This window comes from Pseudopodoces humilis, chromosome 4 (assembly GCF_049639895.1).
Source record: "Pseudopodoces humilis isolate 2021_Gansu_Grassland_sample_001 chromosome 4, ASM4963989v1, whole genome shotgun sequence".
NCBI classification, from domain to species: Eukaryota; Metazoa; Chordata; class Aves; order Passeriformes; family Paridae; genus Pseudopodoces; species Pseudopodoces humilis.
The window spans coordinates 66,922,920-66,944,553 of NC_142203.1; the positions used below are offsets into that span (position 1 = coordinate 66,922,920).

Genomic DNA, 21,634 nt, shown 5'->3' on the forward strand with positions numbered 1-21,634 from the left:
GCTTATGTTGTGCATGGGCACCTTTCCGGGTGAAGTGACGGAGCAGGGCAGCTCTGCTTTTACCCTGCCGCAATGCCCTTCAGGCTGCCGCCTGTATCCCCCGGTGCTGATGCTACAACACCTCCTTCCCCAAATCCCGCAGCCCTGCCGAGGGCCGAACCCCTGAGCCCTCCGGGTGCCTCAAAAGCCTTCCTTATGCGGTAAAAGCCAGCTTAAGCAGGCTGGAGCAACCCCCAAAAAATATTTAAGAAAAAAAAAAAAGAGTGCAATGGGATCCTTTACTCCCCGGGCCCGATGGCGGGGACTCGCTTGACAAGGGAGGGCAGCAGCCGAGCAGGAAGGTAGGCGAAACACACACATCAGTGTTAGATGTATGCGATAAGGACACCCCCCGCCCGCCCGCGGAGGTGTGCGGGGCGGGGGGGCCGCAGGGAGGGGGCGGGCGGGAGGGAGCGCCCGGGCCGGCTCCTCCCTGCGCACAAACCCGGCCGCGCCGCGCCGGGCGTGCGGAGACGCCGCCACCGCTCCCGCGCTACTTAAGCGGGGAGGGCGCAGCCCGGCAGCCCCGCGGGGGGATCCGGCGTGGGGGGGAAAGTGATCATAGTAATAGCCGTCCATCTATAAGAGAACGAGAAAAGCAGAGCCGAGATGCTCCGTCCGTGACCCGCAGGCGGGGTGGGGAGGGGCAGGTTGTGAATCCGCCAAACACCTGAGAAATAAAGCACGACCGAACAATTTCGAGGCGGGCGGGGAAAGGGGGGGCGAAAAGTTTGCCGGAGCTCGGGCGTCTCCGGGGGGGCGGGCGCGATGCCGCCCTGGCTGCTCAGCCTCTGCTGCGTGCTGGCGGCGCGGGCGGCGCTGGGCGGCGGCCCCGCGGGCGCGGAGGAGGAGGAGGAGGAGAAGCTGATCCGGGTGCTGGTACTGCTGCCGCAGGACGACGCCTACCTCTTCTCGCTGGGGCGGGTGCGGCCGGCCATCGAGTACGCGGTGCGGGGCCTGCGGGAGAGCGGCGCGGGTCTGCCGCCCGGCTACGCCTTCCAGCTCACCTACGAGGACTCGGCGTGCGGCAACCGCGCCCTGTTCAGCCTGGTGGACATGGTAGCCCTGCAGCGCCGCCGCCCCGACCTGCTGCTGGGGCCGGTGTGCGAGTACGCGGCGGCGCCGGGGGGGCGGCTGGCCGCGCACTGGGACGTGCCGGTGCTGCCGGCGGGCGCGCTGCCCGCCGGCTTCGGCGCCAAGGGCGGCGAGTACTCGCACCTCACCCGCGTCGCGCCCGCCTACGCCAAGATGGGAGAGATGCGTCTGGCCCTCTTCCGCCACCACCAGTGGAACCGGGCCACGCTGCTCTACAGCGACAGCAACCCCGAGCGCAGCTGCTACTTCGCCATGGAGGGCGTCCATGTGGTCTTCCAGGAGGAGGCCTTCCACATGGCCGTGCACAGCTTCGACGAGACCAGCCGGCACCTCGACATCGACGACGTCGTCCGCGCCCTCCAGACGGGCGAGAGGGGTGAGTGGCGGCGGAGTGCCCGGCCGGGCTCCTCGGTGGCGGCTGGGGCGGTGGGAATCCCACGGAGGGAAGGACCTGCGGCAGGGGAAGAGCCATGGCTCGTCCCCGCCCGAGGGGAAACCCGCTGCGGTGCTGCGACGGCAGCCCTGGGCCAGGCGTCCCCCGACGGATGGGAACAGCAGCCCGGAGTGAAAGCTCTGCCCGCAGAGGTAGAGTTTGGCTCCCGACTGCGTAGTGAGCGGTTTGCCCTCGGGGACTACCCTAGGAGGGCTTTGTGGCATGGTAAGAAATCAGCTTTCTGCTGGCGGTCTGCTTTACCCAAAATTATCCACGTCTGCAGGGCAGCAAATCTGTTGCTTACTCGCTGAGATTTTTGCAGTGACACTGTAAGCTCAAGGACTAAACAAGAGTGTTTCCCTCTCACCCCGCTGTGTCTTGCAGCGGGAGACCTTTTCGCGTCTTCTGCCATTGGGAGCCCCGTCGAGTGCCTCGTAAATAACAGATGCTTTTAGAGGAAACGGTAATTTCAGGGGATGTGTGCATGTGAAACACCTGAGTGCATGACATTGTCACTAACAGTTAGCTAGACACCGTGGAGATAAATGGCTTGTAAAACATCTGGGACAGTCATGTCTGGGCTGGAGAAACTGACTTTTCATCGTGGAGCAGCAAATTAAAATGCTTTGGAATGTGCAGTTTTGTGCTTGGATGTGCTTTAAAGTGAGATCTTGCCTAGTAATGTGTGGATGTATTTATGGGCTTATCAGAAGCACTTTTTCTGTTATAGGGTTTGACCAGCCACAGGCTTCCCCAGTAAATTATGCTAAAAAAAAAAAAAAAAAAAAAAGAAAAAAAAAGAAAAAATATGTGTTCCAGGAGTGAAGTTCAGGGTGAAGTTAAAGTCCTTAGATATTTTCCAAGAAAGCTGTGGATGTACAAAGCCCTTTGTACAATTCTTACATATCTTGTTGTAAAGTGTTAAAATAGCGTCACAATTGGGCAGATAATGATATTCTGTGTGTGGCAGGCAGAACTGGTATTATGGTGGTGTAGGCTGTGGATGGAGCAGCCTTGCACTGCTGATGTTACACTGCTGTGAAATCATCAGTGTGCCAGAATGTGTGAGGTAACTGAGGTCTAGGTATACAGTATAGCAGTATAGGGCTTTTTAATTCCCTATTCACTGAAGCAGGTGCTTAAAACAGAGCTTTCTTTTTAAGCACCATTTGGGGAAATAGAATGAATGGAGAGAAATAAATGTGTCAGTGCTGGAGGAAACCACAGTGTGGGGAAAGATGCTTGTCAAGTGTGTTTGTGCGGCTTTCCTGATGCTGAGAGTATTACAGCATGCTTACAGCAGGAAAAGACAAGTGTTCACCCCAGCACCACTCTTCACACCATGCTGACAGTCAGGGAAGAGAGCTTGCTTTCAGCCTGGTCTGAAATGCTTCGCTGAGCTGAGACGTTTGATCTTTCACAATTCTTGCAGCTTGCAAATGACTGAACAGAAGCAGCCCTCTTCTTTCTCCACATTGTGCCCTGTGGGGTCCCTCCTTCCATCTCACCTCTTCATTTGTCCTCTGACTCCTGCCACTCAAGTGGGACCCTCCAGCTTCCACTTGTGCCTTTCTGACCATGAAGACTGACTGCAGGACTCACCTGGCAGATTCCTTTGGCCCTGCTGCTCATGGCATCTTTCAGGTTACCACAATATTTTAAGAGTTCTACACCATGTGGAGGGTGCACCAGATGAGGTCTGAAGATCAGTCAGGTCTTTATTTGTCCTGGGGACTCACTGGAGATCCCCTGGCAGAACAGCAGGACTTGTGTGCAACAGCACACTGTCCAGTGCATTTTTTAGAAATGTTTTTGCTTGGTTGGTTTCCAGTTTTTAACTACTCCTGTGATACACCTGCTGTGATGCTGTCCTTGGCTCTAAGCCCTCACCTTTTCTACTTTTCAGAGGCTGCTGCTGTTTGGGCTCCCACCTGAGTGATCAGCCTTCACTGAACTCCCTGCCTGGGAGTGGGCTTTCAAGCAGATACAGGATTCTTGCTTAAAACTCTCCCAGAGCTGGGACAGAAAATGCCCCACCAGCTGTCCTGTGGGAAGCAGGACAGAGGCTGGCCCCAGGGGTTAGGTTGCTGCTGGCTGGGGTTTGCACTGAGCTCTCAGATGCCTTGGGAGGAAGAGGCACACTCAGCCATTCACCTCTGTGTACCAGGGACTGTGTGTTCAGTCCCTGGAGCCATGTGAAATGGTTGAAGTCTTGGAGCCACAAAAAAATGATGATGAAGAATATGATAACAAAAGTTAAGTGCTTGTCTGCAATTAGTTTGATTAGTAGTTCAAGCTTCCTTATAGGCTTAGGTAAGCCTGCTGCAGAGTTCATGTTGTAGGCTCAGGTTTACTGTAAGGTTCACAAATGCAGGTCTGTGCTTAAATGTATATGCACATAGTCCAAAGGATGTGTGTAGCAAAGGGAATGCCTATTCCTTTAAACTGGAATTAAACTAAACTCTTTTCTGGATGAGTCAACAATCCTAGTCAATAAATATGGCATATTAGTATTAGAATTACTGTGGTCTGTGTGTATTATGGTCGAGGGAGAACATTTTGTATGGGTTTGCACGTACACATTTGTACATACACAATGGTAAGGTACAGATGCAGATTAAATATATAATTTACATTTTTGAAAGATTGTGAGAAACATATCCATAGCTTATTTGCTTCAGAATATTGAGATATATAATTTTTTCTTTCCTGCTGGGTTAGAAACCCCTTCCAAATAGTTAATATTACTTCCCTTACATTCCTTTAGAGGCTTACAAAAGACAGTTTAATGTATTTTAAAGTAGTTCCCCACACACTCTTTCTTTTATTTCTTTTGCTCAATGTCTTTTATTGGTGTTGTGGGAATCCCTTTGATTCCATCTACAGATTACAGTTTTACGATAGAAGTGAATTACAAAGGCAAAGTCAAGGAAGAATTGGGAGGGCAGCAAGGAAACATTTCAGAAGGAAATCTCTCACCTATATTGAAATTAAGAACAGTGAGACAAATTCATTCCTGATGTGCATCTGGAAAATATTTAGTCCAAATTTTACTGTAAGAAATTTTTTTTCTTGTTCATTTTCCTTCATGCTAATATACTTCACAATGGTCATGAAGTATGTCTTGCTCTGTTGCTCTGGAAATTATTATATTTCTCTGCCATAATCGGTAGGACAGAGCTATGCATGGTATAATTCTGAAGCATGGGGTTGTACTGAACATGACTCACCCCAGCAGCACATCTGGAGGTTTATGCCTGTGATGGCATCCAACCAGAGAGCCGATGGGAGAAGATTCATTGTGTGCGAAAAGATTTGGCCTGTTTGGCGTTTTCATTTCTTATAATAGAAAACACTTCTACCCAGAAGACCTGAATGCGGTTTTGATTCATTTTTATTGTTGGGTTGAAAATATTTGCATACATTATTGTAGCTTTTGAGTCCTGCCATGTGTGACGGCGTTCTTGGAAATGTGCATGCGGTTGGTTTTGAATCGCTGTCCTAACAGGCTCTGTTAGGCTCTGCCTCTGCTGTAGGATGCAGTCCCAAAACACACACTTGTAAAGTACTTTGCTCCTCCCTCTGATATTAGGATCTTTGTACCTGTAGTCCTGTGAAACCGTGTAAAATCTTGTAGTATACCTCACTCTGTGTGGGAGCTCTCTTCCCATTGTTGAAGACCTCACCTTTTGCAAAAGGAAGGAGTAGCAAGGGCAGTAGTCCCCCTGCCCAGCAGATCAGAGGGGAGACCTACCAACCATGGTCATCACAGTGGGGGTCACAGTGCCCACACAGGGCTTGTAGGTCTCATTGTGGCAGCAGAGCCTCTGCTTAGCTACTGGCCCATGATAAATGGGGCTCTGTAGTGTTTGTACCCACCTTTAATCTTCATGCTTATAAAAGGGTGCTCAGTTTTTCCATTTATTAACATTAAGCATCCCATCACAAGTTGTTGCCTAGGATTGTTGTATGGTCTCTGAAGAGGGAGTCGCGTTCTGGAAAGATTCATACCACTGTCCCTGCTGCACAGGTGCTGCTCTCTCTTAAGTACAGAGAGACAGCAAAATCTAGGCCAGATACCTAAATATTAGGTAACTGAGGTGTAGGGAAGTTCAGTCTACATCAAACTGTTCAATGGAATAGAAATTGAAATGGTAAGGTATGGTATCTCCATCTTTGTCTTATGTCCACTTAGAAGTAACAAAAGAAGCTTGTGATTGTGGTCTAGTCTACAAATACATGCAGCTAAAGAAATTTGGAGCCAGAACTTACTGCATTTTGCAAGGGTAAAAAAATCAGATCACACACAGGCTCTATTTAATTACCTTCAGAGGAGACAAGGAAAGAGGAAGCCTCTCTGTGTTCAATACCTGTCTTGTCAGCTCTTTGAGAAATCAGCTTTGTTTGCAATCTGTGTTTTCATGTTTGTTGCAAAACTGGGAGGACAGCTGGGGTCACTGTCTCTGGCAGCATTCTTGCTTCACAGGCTGTTCTCTGAAGTTTTTGAGCTGCTTCTTATCTATGTTTCTCATTCTCTTCCAGTTGTAATCATGTGTGCCAGTGGTGACACTATCAGGAACATCATGTTGGCTGCTCATCGGCAAGGAATGACCAACGGGGACTATGCTTTCTTCAATATTGAACTCTTCAACAGCTCATCATATGGTAATGTTTTTCTTGCCCAAGTGTGTTGCAAAGTCTTTTGTAAGCTTGGTAGTATTTTTAGATTTGTTAGCCTCAAAACACGCAGCACTGAGTCCCAGAAAACACCACCGTCTCTCCCTGTTGTTGCAGTTTTCTTCCACTTGGGCTATGGTATTGCAGGAAATAAAACAGACCTTGTGGCTTGCTACTGGGTGGGTCACAAGATGACAAATATGCTACAGCAATTACTTATTTAATTACTTTTTGGGGAAGTAGTGCCAGACAGAGATGCTGGTTATGGTGTGGGTACCCTATTCTGCAGTGTGTGTGCTCTGGTCTAGGTGACTTACACCATCCCCAGCCTTGTGACTGGCAGCTCTCAGGGCAGGGGCATTCCTGGCCACCTGATGACCTGTGGGCTGAGTAGATGGCTGCAAGGAGTAATTAGCAATGGCCAGCATTGTGGGCAGTTGCAAGGTTTGGGTCTCCAGAAATCTTCTCTGTGCTGGGACATCTACGAGTCTAATTTATCTAGCTTTTGATCAGAGACTCACTGTCTGCAAAAATTTTCAGCCATGCTGTGTTAAAGGGGAAGCACTGGATGGGACATGGGCAGTCCAAAGTCTCTAGAGCAGACTATACCTGCTCTCAGCTGGTGCAGCTGTCTCACTTAAATTCAAAGTAATATCAGAGAAATGTGTTTGCTGACATCAAACATCAGATGGCTGAAACTGGGGCAGGTTTTGGTGAAGTATAACATGGCTCTTAAAAGGAGCAGGTTCTTTTGCAGATGTAGAGAAAATAATTTCCTCCATGCAGACTGCTTTAACTAATCCACTACAATAACAAATTAATTTTAAGTTAAAAACCAAGTGAAAGTTGAGAAAAAAGGCAAAGTGTGGAGGTTTACTTTCTTTAAGCTGTAAAGGTTGACCAACAGAAACAGTTGAATTAAAAAATTTCACTGTAAACAGTGCTGTGTAACACTTTGTATAATGAAGGTATATAACTGTATAAATTCAGAGATTTAGATATGTACAGAAGTATAGCTTCTGCTACATAAATCAAGATTAGCTAAAGGATGCCAAATTTTGCCAAGTAAGAAGGAAATCACTCAAATATCCAAAACATGAAGTTGAAGATCAGGATCAAAGCCAATGTGGGAGACTCATTACCACCTTTCTTTTTTATCACAGGAGCCCAGTCTTCTTGTAGCTTTTCTGAGAGATTAATGAAAACTGTTCGATTTCTTGGGTAGTGTAGTTAGAATGTATCATTTCCTGACATTTGTTTTAAATCTGTTTTTCTGCTTGTGGATGTGTTTCCCATGTAGAGTGAAATGACTGTTCATCAGAACCTGACTTTTGTGCAGATGGCCATTGCATGTGAAAAACAAACACAGGAGAAGTGTAGGGAAATTCCCCCAAAAATCATTGTTCCCAGTGCCTTAGATTTTGTACTATATAAAACTTAAGAGTGGGTGTGATTGGGCAATTGGCACTGCCTCTGTGTTTAGATGACTTTATTGCAGTTTGCTGTTGCCCTCTGTTCTGAATATTTCTAATTTTTCAGAAGAACAGGCTTATTAAATGCCAAGACTGCAATAATTGTACACAAGTATTGTAACAAGATGACCTCCTGCAAAATAATCCATGAAGGAATTTAAATATGTAAATTATTCTAGGAACGCTGTTATGCAAGTGAACCTACCCCAGTCACAGTGTCTGGATTTAAAGAAGGAACATGTATAGTGTCAAAGATAGAAAATTATATTCTACTTGCACTACCTCTTTTTCTTTGATTTCTTTTTTTATGTCTATAATATCCTGCTTTTTAACTATTTCCATTTGCAAATGCAAAGCTGGGGCAGAAACCGTTCAGCTTACAGGCTTCTGCAAGGCTTCTACTCTCTTTTGGGGAAGGTAGCAAGATGTGCTTGCTTACAATTGCCAGATGTGCATTTCTTTCTCTTTGAAAGCAACAAAGAGGATGGGTGCAGGCAATGGAGGGAAGAGTGGAAAAACCAGACAGTGGGATATTAGCTGCTATCCAGTGTCTCCATTGGGTGTGATGAATAGGGTTCTGTGTAAGTGATTTTGACCTTGTATTGGGAAATAAATCCCTCAATGAAGGCATATGAATCTGGAGCTCCTTCCTAAAAAATTTTAATCACTTAAAAAAAAATAGCAAAGCTCATGGTGTGTCTAAAGTTTACAGTCCTAGGCGGTGCTGGGCTTGGTAAATAAGGCTTTCCTGGAGTGGACAAGAGAGGTAAAAAAGCTTAGGTGCTCCTGTGTCTCCTGTCCTGTGCAGGAGCTGACAGGAACTTCCCTGGACCTGCAGGAAAAAGGGCTTATTCCCCAGAAAAGTGTAGGGCCTTTACTCCTTCCCTTGTGCTTTCTGAGGAGAGTAAGTCTCCAGTTAAGTCCCACCAACAGTGCTGAGATAACAAAAACATGCTCTATTTACCTCCTTCAGGTCCAAGAGTTTGTTCTTTCAGCTGCATGATGCAGCTGGGAAGCACTGTGCAAGGGGAACAATGGGTTTTTTACCTGTACTCCTATCTCTACAACTTGCTTCTCTTGGTCCAAATGACGCTGTGGTCCTCAACCCGAGCAAAATAACTACATCATCTCTGATTGCAGGTTCCTGTGTGCCTCCAGGTCACCTTGGGAATTTAGCATTAGTTTTGTCTTGGCTCATTTAGCTGTAATGGGATTTGTTGCTGTTGTTCGAAAAATAAAGACTGTCTAGGTTTTAATTACTTGTAAGCATTTAAAGGCTCACTGCTTAGGGCTACCACTGTTCCCTCTAGCCTTTTTTAGTTATCATTTACATCAAATATCACAAAACCTGCTCCAGAACAATATGAACCTTTCTACTGACCTCCTGAAGCTTTGGATCAGGATCTCAGGGTCTGTTTGTCAGAAGGATTTCTTTGCTAATAAACAACCAGTCAGCTACCTTGCTTTTTAAAAATGTGGTTTCTTTACTGATGGCCTAAGTTAAATTGTTCTCTTGCTGTGACACAAAACACATGTAAATACAGCGTAGGCACAGTATTCCATTTTATTTCAATGTATTCCTCTCCCATTAAAAGCAGGCTAATCTGGCAGCTATGGCACACGTGGTTTTGTACTTGACTGCAGCGGGAGAGCCTCCCATTCAGGGTGATGATCATGCTCTTGACTACTGGTGCCTTTCTGACTGTCCAAGAGGAGTGATGTGTAACAAAAGCTTTGTACTTGAATCTTCTCTCACTTCTTCTAACTTAAATATCTCTGCATTTGAGATCTTGTATATATGTTTGGCTCCAAGATGCCATCTCACACTTAGGATTTATTCCACTCTTTTAAAATAAGCAAACACAGCATGGGAGAAAGTTGTCCTTTGGTTTGCATATTTATTTCTTAGCTATTCTGTGCTGCCTGGTTTCCTGCACACCTTGAAGAAAGGTCTGTTTTCCTTTGTACTTTCTATCTCTCCACATCAGATCAGAGAAGGGGACTTTGGGGTGGAAAAAGGAATCCCATAATGGTACCTAGTTTGGAAACATGCTTGTTTCCCTCTTTAGGAAATGGCTCTTGGAGAAGAGGAGACAAACATGACCTTGAAGCCAAGAAAGCATATTCATACCTCCAGACTGTCACTCTGCTGAGGACTGTGAAGCCTGAGTTTGAGAATTTTTCCCTGGAGGTGAAGAGTTCTGTTCAGAAGCAAGGTCTTCATGAAGATGACTATGTAAGTACTTGATGATAGTCTTCAGATCATAGTTTCTTCAAAAACATGCTCCTAATTAATGCAGAAGTGGTAGTGAGACCTTATCAGGACAGAATCAGTTGCAAAACTATGCTGTTGCACATATAATTATTTTTTTGGGGGGGGGGATGTATAATGCAAATTACAAGGATAGACTTGGTCTAAGTGCACTGTATCTGTGCACCAGCATCCATGACCAATTGTCCTTTGCTCATCTCCTAGTTCATCAGCAGAAAGGTTGGGCGAAGGCAAGTCTCTCACCCTACCACTGATAAGTCTTCTTAACAGGCAAAGAAATTCTTCCTTCCTTTTTGTTTTCTCCCAATAATTATTTTTTTTTTTTAGAATCCAGTCTCAGAAAGTTACACTATCTGTATTGCATGCAATGAAGTCATTCCTGTGTGAATGAGAAAAGTAGTCTTATTTCTCAATGAAGCACATTTAAGTAGTTGCTGTTTTTTATTTTGAACGGTCTAAAATATCAACAGAGTCCTTGCCAGTTGCTTTAAGCCTTGGGAACACCACTATCTTTCACAGGTGGACATGGGAAACTATGCCTTTTTTTAACCCCTCAAAATGTATGAGGAAAATAACTGAAAAAAAGAAATAAAGGCATCTGCTTTTGAGCTACTGCTAAGTTAGTTATTTAGGCATTTTCATAGAAAAGTCATCTGTGGAAGCAAGAATGTATAGCATGTACCTGCAGGGATTTTTGCATGCTGATACAAGTACTTCCTGGGCAGTCAGCCTTTTCCATGGTGCAGCCTTGAGAAAAGAGGCTCGAGGAGAATTTGGTCAGTCCTTTAGCTGTAGAAAATGAGAGGATGAAACTCAAGAAAGCAGCCTAAACCCTTAATTTTCCAGTTTCCACTTAGGCTTCCATCTCATGCCTTTGCTTTAAGCATTGTGTCCATTTTTAGTTCATCAGCTTGGGCTTGAATATAGTGTTAAAGAATGAATAACCTTACCTGTGGTTTATTGTGTAACTGGCTACCTTTAGAAAATTCCTTCTTCTTAGAACTTGAATGTATTTTATTGAAATATTTTATCTAAATTTTTAAATTTGAATCACAACAAGTGGTATATATTATTCCTGTGATACTTTCAAAATCTAATCATAGTCTTTTGTTGGCATGTTGAAGAGCTGCCACTTCACAATTTCAAGGTACAGAGGCTACAGTCTGAAGAACCTGCTAAATGAGTTTCTGAAGAAGGCCATGGGACTTTAATTTGTGCTGTTCCTCCCTTTTCTCTTTGTGTCCATTTGCAGATGTCACTTAGCAAGCTAGGTCCTTTGAAAACCTGCTATGTGTCTTTGGTTGTGGTTGGTAAAAAATGTGATTTTAAATACTTAAGTATTTTATATATATATTTATATAAGGCTTCAGTACTGTGGCTTTTTTTCCAGTCTGAGCAGTGTGACATTGCCCTAGCTAAGAAAAGCCTTATACTGCTGAGAGCTCAGGGTGCTGTCTGCGGGCAGTTTAGAGGCAGGCAAGAGGATGCTTTTCTCTTCTTCAGGGTGGCAATCCACTGCAAACCCTGTGAAGTGTTGATTGAGGCTGCATTGATACAAGTCCTGTTCTGTCAGCCAGAATTGTATCTAGGAGAGAGCAAATTCCTCATGTGCCGTCATGGGGGAGATTTTGAAGGCTAATGTGTTTGCTGGGGAGATTCCCTCACAGCTGCACACCCACTGCCTGAAGTCCTGTGCTGTCGTTCTTCACCCCATGGCTGCTGTGTGTGCTGTCAGTGCTTGTGGCTGTCCTGGGGCAGCAATGGGGGCTGGCTCACTGCCATCTTTGATTTTCTTCTGCCTGGCTCTGAGGGCTGCCTCTCCCTGTGCCCCATTTCCATCTGTGATCTAGAGTCCCTCAGATTGTTCCAAGCACTCCTTCACACAAAACCTTGAGTCTTTGCTAGGGTCAGGCAAGGTGCATATGCCCCCTCCTGCTGCTGGTTCTCCTACTCCTCTTCTTGTTTTTCCTTTCCCACTCGGCTTTCTTTTTGCTTCCCAATCTATGCAGGGACATAGAGAACATCTTGTGATCTCTGTGCACCTACTGCAGGTTCCTGCCATCTGAAGCATCAGCCCTTGGCTCACAGGCTTCTCCGTGGTGGAGGCCATTGGGATCTGGAGCTGTCTGTAGAGGAGATGCAGGTCATGGCTACGGAGGAGGGAGGTTTGGTTTCAAATGCAAAGTATCCTGGTATTAGATGGAATACCTTAACTTAACAAAAGCAGACCTCAGCAGAGCCTCCCCTACCTGCTTTTTCACGGCCTTCTAACAATGGTAAAATAAAATGTCTCTACCAGAATTAGTTTCTGTTTGAGTATAGCAAAAAAAAGCATAGCTGTGTTTCTTCATTAACAGTGTGTGAAGTTTAACTTTCTGATTTGTTTTGCATTGTTTATGATGAATTATACATTTCCCCACTTCAGACAATGGGAAAGAGATGCATCATATTTCCTTAACTGATTGTCCTACTGCCCTAGTTGGGAGAAACATTTTGGTGCAGTCTTCAGGATTAAGAAAAAAAAAATATTCTGAAAGCTAATGGGGAAAAATAAAGATAGATTGAAGGCACATTCCTTCCCCTCTAAAAAATTTCTGGGTAGTGGGCACCCATTAAGTGTGCTTTCTTTGGCAGCATGGGAAAAAAGTGGCCTGGATATGCATTAGGCAAAGCTGTGTCCTCCAAGGAAAGACAGGGAAGGAGAAGTCCTGGAGCTGAGTGGGTGGGAAGTGGCAGAGATGGATTTTGCTCTGCTGAATTCTGCTCCTGAAAACAAAAACTATGTAGAAAGATAGTCAATAGTACAGACCATCTCAAGTCATATCCATGGGTGTTGAAATATAGTTCTCATTCTTTTCTGCAAGCTGTGTCCCAAGAGGAGATGCTTAGGGAGGTTTGGATTCGAAGCATTCAGTGTGTCTGCTTTTCTGTGTGGATTTTTCCAATGTCATGGGAAAATGGGGCCCCAGGCCCATGGTCTAAATTATCTCACAGTGACCCTAACTCAGCAAAAGTCATTAGTGCTGCCATTTTGTCCTGGCCTCTTGCCAGCGCTAATCCTAAAGGCATTATTATCTACCAAAAAAGAGTATCATAAAAATGGAAAATAAGCAGATGACATGAGGAAAGATAAGGGAGACAGAAAGGGCAAAGTCCTAAAGCAGCAGCTGTCCCACCGCCAGATGCAGAACACATACAGCCCTTGGAGGAGTAACAGGTCAAAGAGTGTTGGCTGTCTTCATCTCCAGCTGTGAAATCACACAGAAAAGAGAAAAACGTGTTTTGGGTATGTCTTTCCCAGCTCAGAAGTTTCTGTGGTTTCTGCATGGGTGTTATGCTTTGGAAATGGGGAGGGTGGAAGAACCTGTACCTTGTGAGGGAGCAGGAAAGAGTGGGAAAGACAATTTCTCCAGGAATCTCTCTTGTGAAGTAAAAAGCTTCCTTAAGCTCCTTTTAACTAGACAGCATTGAAAATAAGAGTGGCAGAGAGGTTCTGAGATAGCATCTTAGAAATATTTAGGTTGCACAGCATGGGGCAGTGGTGATGTTCCCTGTCTGCAATGTCCCATTGCAAAGTCCCATTGCTGCAGCCTCCCAAGTGCATTAGCAAATATTGTTAGTTTGTTTTGTTCACCAGTCTGAGTGTGAAAGCAGTTACTGTCATGTTAATGTGACACAAAGAACTGTGGGGTGAAGCAATAAATCTGCTCAGCCATCATTTTAGCATTCAAGTGTCTCATGCTTTTTCAGGAAACATGGTGTAGTTTTGTAGAGAGCCTACCTTTCTTTTACTGTGCCTACCTGAAGATCGACTTCTCTAATAAAATAAGCAAAAAAGGAGGAATTTTTTCAGAAATCTAATCAGATTTGGGTTTCAGGCATGCAGTAGAATCACTTTAATGCTTTTATACAAATGGTGTCAGTTTTCTTACTTTTGTAATGTTAATGCATTAACAAGGCATTAACAGCAGAGAGTCCTGTGCTCTATAAACCAACTAACATCCTTGGTTTAATTGCAAAATACAGGCAAGCTCTGCTTGCAGACCTATAGCCTAGTTGAGGCAGACAGCAGTGGGAATTGCATGCAATTACTTGAAGGAAGAATGTAAAACTGTCTCTAAATGGGTGTGTGAATAATTCCCAACACATACTGTAGTTAAAAATGTTTATGAATAAACAGTGTTTCAGTTGAAGTATATGCATAAGCCATTTTTATTAAATAATGCTGAACACTTAATGAATTGGTGGTAGGGTGCAGTTTGGAAGTTCTTAATGCACCTTCTGTTCCTGACTCAGGCACAGGATTCAATAAATGCTTTTTTTATGTCCAACCCAGTATTCTGAGCTTAGATGATTTTACAGCCAGGAATATTTGCTCTTCTGAGGTTACAGACCACCCATAACTTGTTTTTTCTTCTCATTTAAAAGCTGAAAGTATAACTAATTAAACAAATATTTCTGCTGTGTTGACTACATGACAGCATTGTTCACAAGGTGGATGCATGGGTTTTTCCCTACCCACAGCCTTTTTCACCCTGAAAATGAGCACTGGGAGAAGGGAACTGGAGCTTTGACAGTAAAGTTATCTCAGTGAAAGAATGAGCTATGTAGATTGATTAGATCAGCAAGATGCTACTCCCTATTAGAAGGGGGAACTCTGTTTTATTTAACATTTTCAGCCCTCTGAAAGTAGAAATGGTGCACTCAAAAGCAACCTTTTTACTTCCAACAGTTAACTACAAAAGCTTCATGGGAGGTAGCTGTGCTCATAAAGTTTATCATCTCCTTCATAACATCCATGCCAGACTCTTCCCTGAGTGCATTCCTTACGTCAGCCTTTTAATTAGGATTGCACATCAGCTAAGATAAGGCTGGGAGAAGTGAGCAATTCAGTCTTGTAGCTGTGATGCTGAAAATGTAACTTATTCAGCAATGTCCTTCTCACTTGTCTTTTCTCAGGCACAGGCAGGCGAGATTAATGTCAGGCAGTCTTTTGTGTCTTCTGACTGCATAAGGATGGGAGAGAGTTTTGAGGAGATTTAGGGGAAAAAAAAATAAAAAGAAAGAGCCCCCAAGCTCTGCCAAGGGATAATTTGTTCAAATGAATGGGTCTATTCAGCTGCTGGAGTGCTTTGCTAATTGTGTTTGAAAGAATAAAAGCAAACCACAAGCTGCTTTCAGCAGCCGGAAAAAATGGTTTCACATGCCAGCTTATTAACAAGATGAATTCTATTAGTAAAACATATTTAAGATTTTCACGAACAACCCTTCACCCCTTGGAATTAATGAAAGTGTCTTTATTTTCTGTAAGAGAAGTATTGACCTGTGGACTCCTAAATTTGGTGAATACAGCAGACTTTTTTTTTTCCCCCTGAAGTTAATGCTTTCTCAGTGGTATGAAAGACCAGTGTCATCCACATCAGGGTCTTAGGCAAAACTACAGTAGAATAGTAAGTTATTTTCCAGTAACAGATGTCATAAAAGACAGTAAAAGAAAGAAATTATTCATCTCTTTTCCAGTGGATTTGTTTAGTTTTTCTAGTCTATCTAAGCATATTTTTGAAGCTGTCTTAAACCATGGAGGAGATAGTGTAAAACTGTATGTATATCTGGAAATAGTAACATCTGAACTTTTTGGGAATGTAAAAGTTTCGAGTTGATCTTAGTGGATATGTTGTATATTTTCCATAGCCCCATGTTTTCACTTGGATTTCACAGATATTCTCATTTCACTTTACTGAACAGGCACTCTGAAATTTATGGGTAAGGCCCTCTTTGAAGTACTTGCTAGAAATATACCTTATTTTCTGCTAATAAAGTGTGAAAAAGATGTCCTCCTGCAAAATTCATAGCCTGTTTCTGGTTTTAGTGCCATGCCATTTGCATTGCAAGTAAACCAAAAGCCAATTTGTCCCACTGAGGTATTGTTTTAATGTAAATTTGTAGGATTTTTGACACTGGTGTAGAATGTCCTCATTTTGGGCTCTGAATGAAGGAAAAGGTAGACTCTCCATCTCATTTTGCATAAAATGTCACTTGAAAAATTAAATACCTTTGCTTAACAGACTTTTTAGCAGCCACTGCCTTTTTCTGTGAATCTTGTCCTCTGGGTATCTCATGAAAATAATACTGAGTTGGAAGTTTCCTTATTTACTTAAAGAATGTTCAGCTCAACAGGGCATGAAGAGGAGGTTTGGGAGAGTCTGTCCCATGTCAGGATGGTGTTGCAGCCAGCAGCAGGCTCCTGGGCAGGCAGCTGGAAGCTGTTTTGCACTTGCTGGATGTCTGATTGGATGCTCCAGCCTCAGCACCTTGGGTGCTGTGGAGGGTTCACTTCACCTGTGCTGGCTGGTACTTCCACACTGTGGTCACAGTGTTTGAGTTCTCTCTGAGCCAAGCAGTTTAATCAGAGAGTTTGATTATGATGCAGGAGGTGTGGGGAGGGAGCCGTGCTTTGTTTTCTTTAGGGATGTAAATGGAGAACAATTCTTCAATGCCAGAAATGTCTTGAATTCCTTGTTTGAGAGCACCAGAGCAGAAGAGCTGTTGCCTCCACACTGAAGGGGGTCCAGGAAAACTTTCTTGCACTCATTTGGGGTATTGGTATGGTGTAAGTGATTCTGAACGACAGCAGGGCAGGGTCTCACTTTGTGATACTCACAAGTGACAAGTCTTCTGCAAAACCAGTGTAAGTGGCAATCAGTAACACCTCGAGTCTGAGATCTCCTGCTGTGTCAGCACATTCATTTCATATGGCTGAGTGCTCAGAGGTTAAGGTGAACATAGCTCTGGGAAAGGCTCCATTCTCCAGAGGGAAAAGAAATCCTAATAGAAGGGCAGGCCAGTCCCATGGGTGAGTCAGGTCACCCTGGTGTATGAGTGTTGGCAGAGCCAAGACAGGCAGCAGGGCTTGGGTGCACTCCACTCCATTGGGCTGTAAGAAAAGGTCAATGTACAATGTGCCAGCTCTGAATTTTTTATTCTTTTTTCAGGGTATATTTAGCAATTTTGCTAGTGCAGAAGGGGTAATGTAATCATCCTGTGAGAGTGGGCTGTGTGAATAAATGCAATGGTGTTCTTGTGTATGCAAGGAGGCATAGGAACCCACAGGAGGATACTCAAAACTTTCCTTCTCTCTTTAGTAGATACTTTTTTCATTAGGGAGAGAAGTCTGGGACAAAAATGAAAAGGTCTAGCCCACTCTAAAAAGAACTAATATATCAAAGTGTATTGAAAAGACAAGGAGCGTCTCTGTCCCAGAGGAAATGAATAAGAGGGGCATGAGAAAGGGGCACGCGACAATGGGAGGAGGGTAGGTGAGGACGCCCTTTGCTCCGTGGCTGGGAACAAGGTGACATTCACTGAGCAGGGCATTTACATTTGATGGGAAATGCCTGTGTACAATACATCCAGTTAGCCCCTCAGCCTGCGGACTGCAAAATACCTTATAGAGCAAAACCAAGGAGGATCTTGGGGATCAGACAGTAAATGCGGAGGCAAGCAGCTACAAGCGTGAGGTTTTAGTTTCTTTGAGTGGGTGCAAATCCTCAGATTGAGAGGTTTTAACTACCATGCTGCTGCTGAAGAGTGGGAGAATGTGTTTCAGGTGTGCAGCTGGAACCTTACTGGTTGCTGACAGGTACAGACAAATATTTGCTGAGACAGCTGTTGTACCTCTTCTGTGCTAATGGGATCCTTGCAGGGATGCCAGCAAAGGGATGGTTAATCAGCCAGCTGAACACCTTTCATCAGATACCCTGAAAGATCAGATATCTGAAAGAAAATAGCAAAACCAAATAGTTAAATTTTAAATCATTTGGAATGGAAGCATGACTAAGCAGCCTGAGGGTTTGCATTAGTTCCATGCCATTAAAGTTTGCAAGTTCATATGCCCATTTACCATGGTATTTAATAAAAGGATCATTTGTCATGGCAACCACAGCCTCAGGTGATCTCTCCTAGCAAATTATTTACTCCCAGCCCAGAGGTTCCCAAGGTCTTGGCAGGTCATATCTCTCCCCCAGCACCTGGATTTCGGTTCTAGGGGTGCCTCCACCTCAGGATGCCCTGCAGGCAGGGCAGGGGAAAGGTGGAATTTAGATTCTCTGAAAGCAGAGCCTGCACCCTGAAGTTCTCTTATGCTGACTCAGTAAAAGGATGCCCAGGGCTTTTAGATGAAAGGAGCAGGAAATCTAAAAGGACTGATGCCCTATGGGGTTTTGTTGAGGCTTTACTGCAAATTCACTCAGTGGGGAGTTGTTACCTGCCTGGTGAGAATAAGAGGGTCACATCATCCCTCATTCCTAATCCTCCTCTGCTGGAAGAGGTGAACTGGGATGTTTATGAATCCTGGGTTTGTGTGCCTAATTTTTGCCTGGTACTGTTCTTAGATGGCTAATCACAGCTTCAAGCATAATTTTGAGCTAAGCACCTTTTGGCTGTGTCTAAGTCATTTGTGTTTATCCAGCCTTAAGACTGCAAAGCAAATGCTCTGCTGGGTAATCTTTGCTAATCTGCTGCAAAGCAGAAATGAAATGATCCTTTTTGTCTGATGTGTTTTTTACCCCATCCAAGATTTTACCAGCCCACCAGCTAGTGTACACAGATAAATTCAGTTTGAATATATGAGTTGTCTCCAAAGTGATAGTGATTTTTCTGAGTTTTGCATGGGAGCTGATGTGATCTTGAGAGTTTTTAATACAAAAAATAAAATATGTCCATGATTTTTGTGGTTTGGTGATAATGTTAGTAATCCAAAATCCAAAACAATTGCACATTGTACAAGGATAAACATTTAACAAAAAAATGTCCTTCCTGTTTGTCCTAGCTCTATATTCACTTAAATCACTTTAGCTTATTTTAACAAGTGGTGCCAATTTTTTCATATGAGTGACTGTCATCCAGAAAACTGAGACGTTCCTGCTTGTAAAACATTCTTGCTTGCTGACATCAAAAACTTAATAACTAATGAAAGGATGGGGGTGGTGTTTTTTTTGCTGCTAAGTGTTTATCTGCAATTAAAATGTCCCAATTTAAATGCCAACTTAAAATGTAAGCATTCATTACAGCTGTATAACAGATTATCAGACTACCAATGGAGATTCTTAAAAAATCTATTTAAAACAAGGATATTTTGGTTTCTGTATGTCTGTGTGTTTTCAGCTGAAAAGAATAATTTCTTTTATATCTTTTGTGTTTCACCACTATGACTAGATGTGTAATTTCTGCACATAGTTTTGTAACTCATGTGACTGGCCACATAATTTGTTAGAAGGCAGGAAATCCTAAAAAAGTAGGAGGGTTAATTTTATAAATAATACGTTCTATGGTTAAGATCCATTCAGTGTTCAGGCAGTCACATATAGTGCTATGTGCTAGAGATTCTTTGCATTTGTTGTTTATCTGATGTTGGAGATGTATTATTAACATGGGATATTTCACCTTAACTGCAGGAGCACGATAATGTATTCTCTGATTATATCCTTTTCCTTGATAGGTGACCTGGAGCCCCTTAGAGGTAAATTATAAAGGTGAATAGTATGTGTGTAAATCATACATAAAGGAGAAATTCCTCTAAATTATTATTCTGTAGGTAGTTGAGTTCTGGTACAAAATAATTCTGCTCCTTAGACACATCAGTTGCATCCTTTAGGGGGCAACTTTAAAAAGTAATGCAGGAACCAAAACCACAGAGGGGTAAAGTGGCTGGTAGCAGCTTACAAAAGGAGTCAGTGAACACAATGGACGGAGCCAGAAATAAACCCCACACGTTTTTCAGGGGAAAAATCTGGTCTAGAAGAGCATCCTGTTCCTGGAGCAGGTAATTTCTCAGCTCAGCCTGCCCCTGCTTTAACCATGCCAGTGGAGGTCTGGGGAGAGTCTGAGAGCCCAGTGATGTCAGGCCATGGGTTGAGTGCAGCAGTCAGAGCCCTATGATGTGAACTGACTTTGGGTAAAGTTCTGACTCTGCTGGGGTGACAGTTCCTCTTTCTGTGTTTAATGGAAGGAACTCATTTTGGCTGTAGCTGGAAATTTCTTCCCAGCCTGTTTGCAGCAGGCACTGGAGGTTTACAGCTATTTTTTAGATAACCATTGGAGAGTGTTGCTAGCAATAAACAAAGAATGGGCAGCTTTTGCAGGCAGTGGGGTTGGAAAGTTTTCTCCATGCCTTTGTATCTCAGTTGTCACTGTAGCTTGACATATTTTAGCTGACATTTCACAGCACAGCTGCCCTGTAGTCTGGGATTGAATAGATTTTTGCTTCAGTTCACCATTGAGACAATAGAGCAACCTGTGGCTGCCCCAGCCAGATGATTGTGAGTAAATCTACTAGTTGTTCAAGAATGGGGTATTAAGAAAAACAAGGAGGAAGGCTTGAAGAATGAGATGAGATACAAGAGCAAAGGAGCTGAATTTGTGGTTAGTTTTCTTTCCATAGCAAGAAAATAACCTTCACTGACAAATACCCTTAACTCCCTGAATTTGGCTGCCTTATTTAAGGAAATCACAGATACTGCTTTAATTTCTTAATTTACTTTTATTTTCTTTTTGTTAATTTATTTTGTTTCAGCAGACCTTTTCTTGGATCAAAGGGCTGGCTTCTGGTCCACAGTTAGGTTTAAAGTGGATAGGAGTTTGTTGCTAGTAGTACTTCAGCCCTGTTGGAGTAAGCATCCTCTTGTCTGAGTGGAGCAGAGGCAGCAGTGGTTTGGCATGCCAGGAGTGCACATCAGCTCATGTACCAGCTGAGCAGTGCAGGCAGGCAGAGGCATAGTCTCATCCTCAAAGACAAGTGCTTTGTGTCCAAATCAAACAGAAGGTGAATAATAAAGCAGGGATCTCGCTATACATCTTGTCTCTCAGGTGGTGGAAGCAGGCTCTTTCAGGGTGGAGATGGGTGGCTGATGAGCTGCAAGCAATGCTTGAGACTCTCAAAAGGTGGGCTTCACTCAAAAATTCCTCATGCCACAGGCACATTGCCTGGTGTGCAGAGTGCTTGGGTGGGGCATACACCTCATCTCTGCTCTCAGCATCTCTGCTGCTCCAGTGAATACTGGAGATGAACAAGGAGATGAACACAAGCGGGCGGTCTTGTCAGAAGAAGCCTCCTTAAAGAAAAGTGATGTCTTGTTCAACTGTGGGGCTGAATTTTTAAGCTCTAAATTTTAGAGTGGAGTGTAAGCCTCAGTCTGCAGAATTCTGCTAATAAAGTCATATGCTCCCCTATGAGAAAAATATCTTATGGATTTCCACATAAACACTGTCTCCCTGTGAAACATGAAATTGATGCTACAGTACTTGAGTAAATCTCTCTTAGATATGCACAGGGTTTTACTGTTACGCTCTTCTTCTTTTCCTAGGAAGATATGTGAGTTCTAGCTCCAAATAATAAAGTGAGTTTGGATATATCCTTTAGAAAACCAAGTCCTGAGCCCCTGCCTCATGTGTTCTTGAGCAGGTGCCTATTTATATATTTCTAGAGACTGGATATCAGTGAATACAGCATGAGGCTGTCCTTGGCTACAGCCGTGTTGCCCGGAATTTGGTGTAATGCCATATATTCCTTTTCAGTTGTGAATTAAATATTGTGGAAATGGCCTTCTCTGAAGAAAGCATGTATTTCTATTATTTTTCCCTTTTTCTTCC

General features: G+C 43.8%; 1 protein-coding gene across 3 annotated transcripts in view; it reads left to right on the forward strand.

Moving 5' to 3' along the window:
• The first annotated feature begins 518 nt into the window (after nucleotides 1-518).
• Nucleotides 519-21,634, forward strand: part of NPR3 (natriuretic peptide receptor 3) — a 45,398-nt gene continuing 24,282 nt past the window's right edge. Inside the window, exons 1-3 of one of the 3 annotated variants that reach the window (XM_088054578.1) lie at nucleotides 519-1,510; nucleotides 6,110-6,232; nucleotides 9,786-9,952. In XM_088054578.1, coding sequence (XP_087910704.1) covers nucleotides 808-1,510; nucleotides 6,110-6,232; nucleotides 9,786-9,952 — 993 coding nt within the window. In that variant the 5' untranslated portion in view covers nucleotides 519-807. The remainder of the gene's footprint in view (nucleotides 1,511-6,109; nucleotides 6,233-9,785; nucleotides 9,953-21,634) is intronic. The other 2 variants (XM_088054577.1, XM_005527990.3) reach the window with 2 other exon arrangements.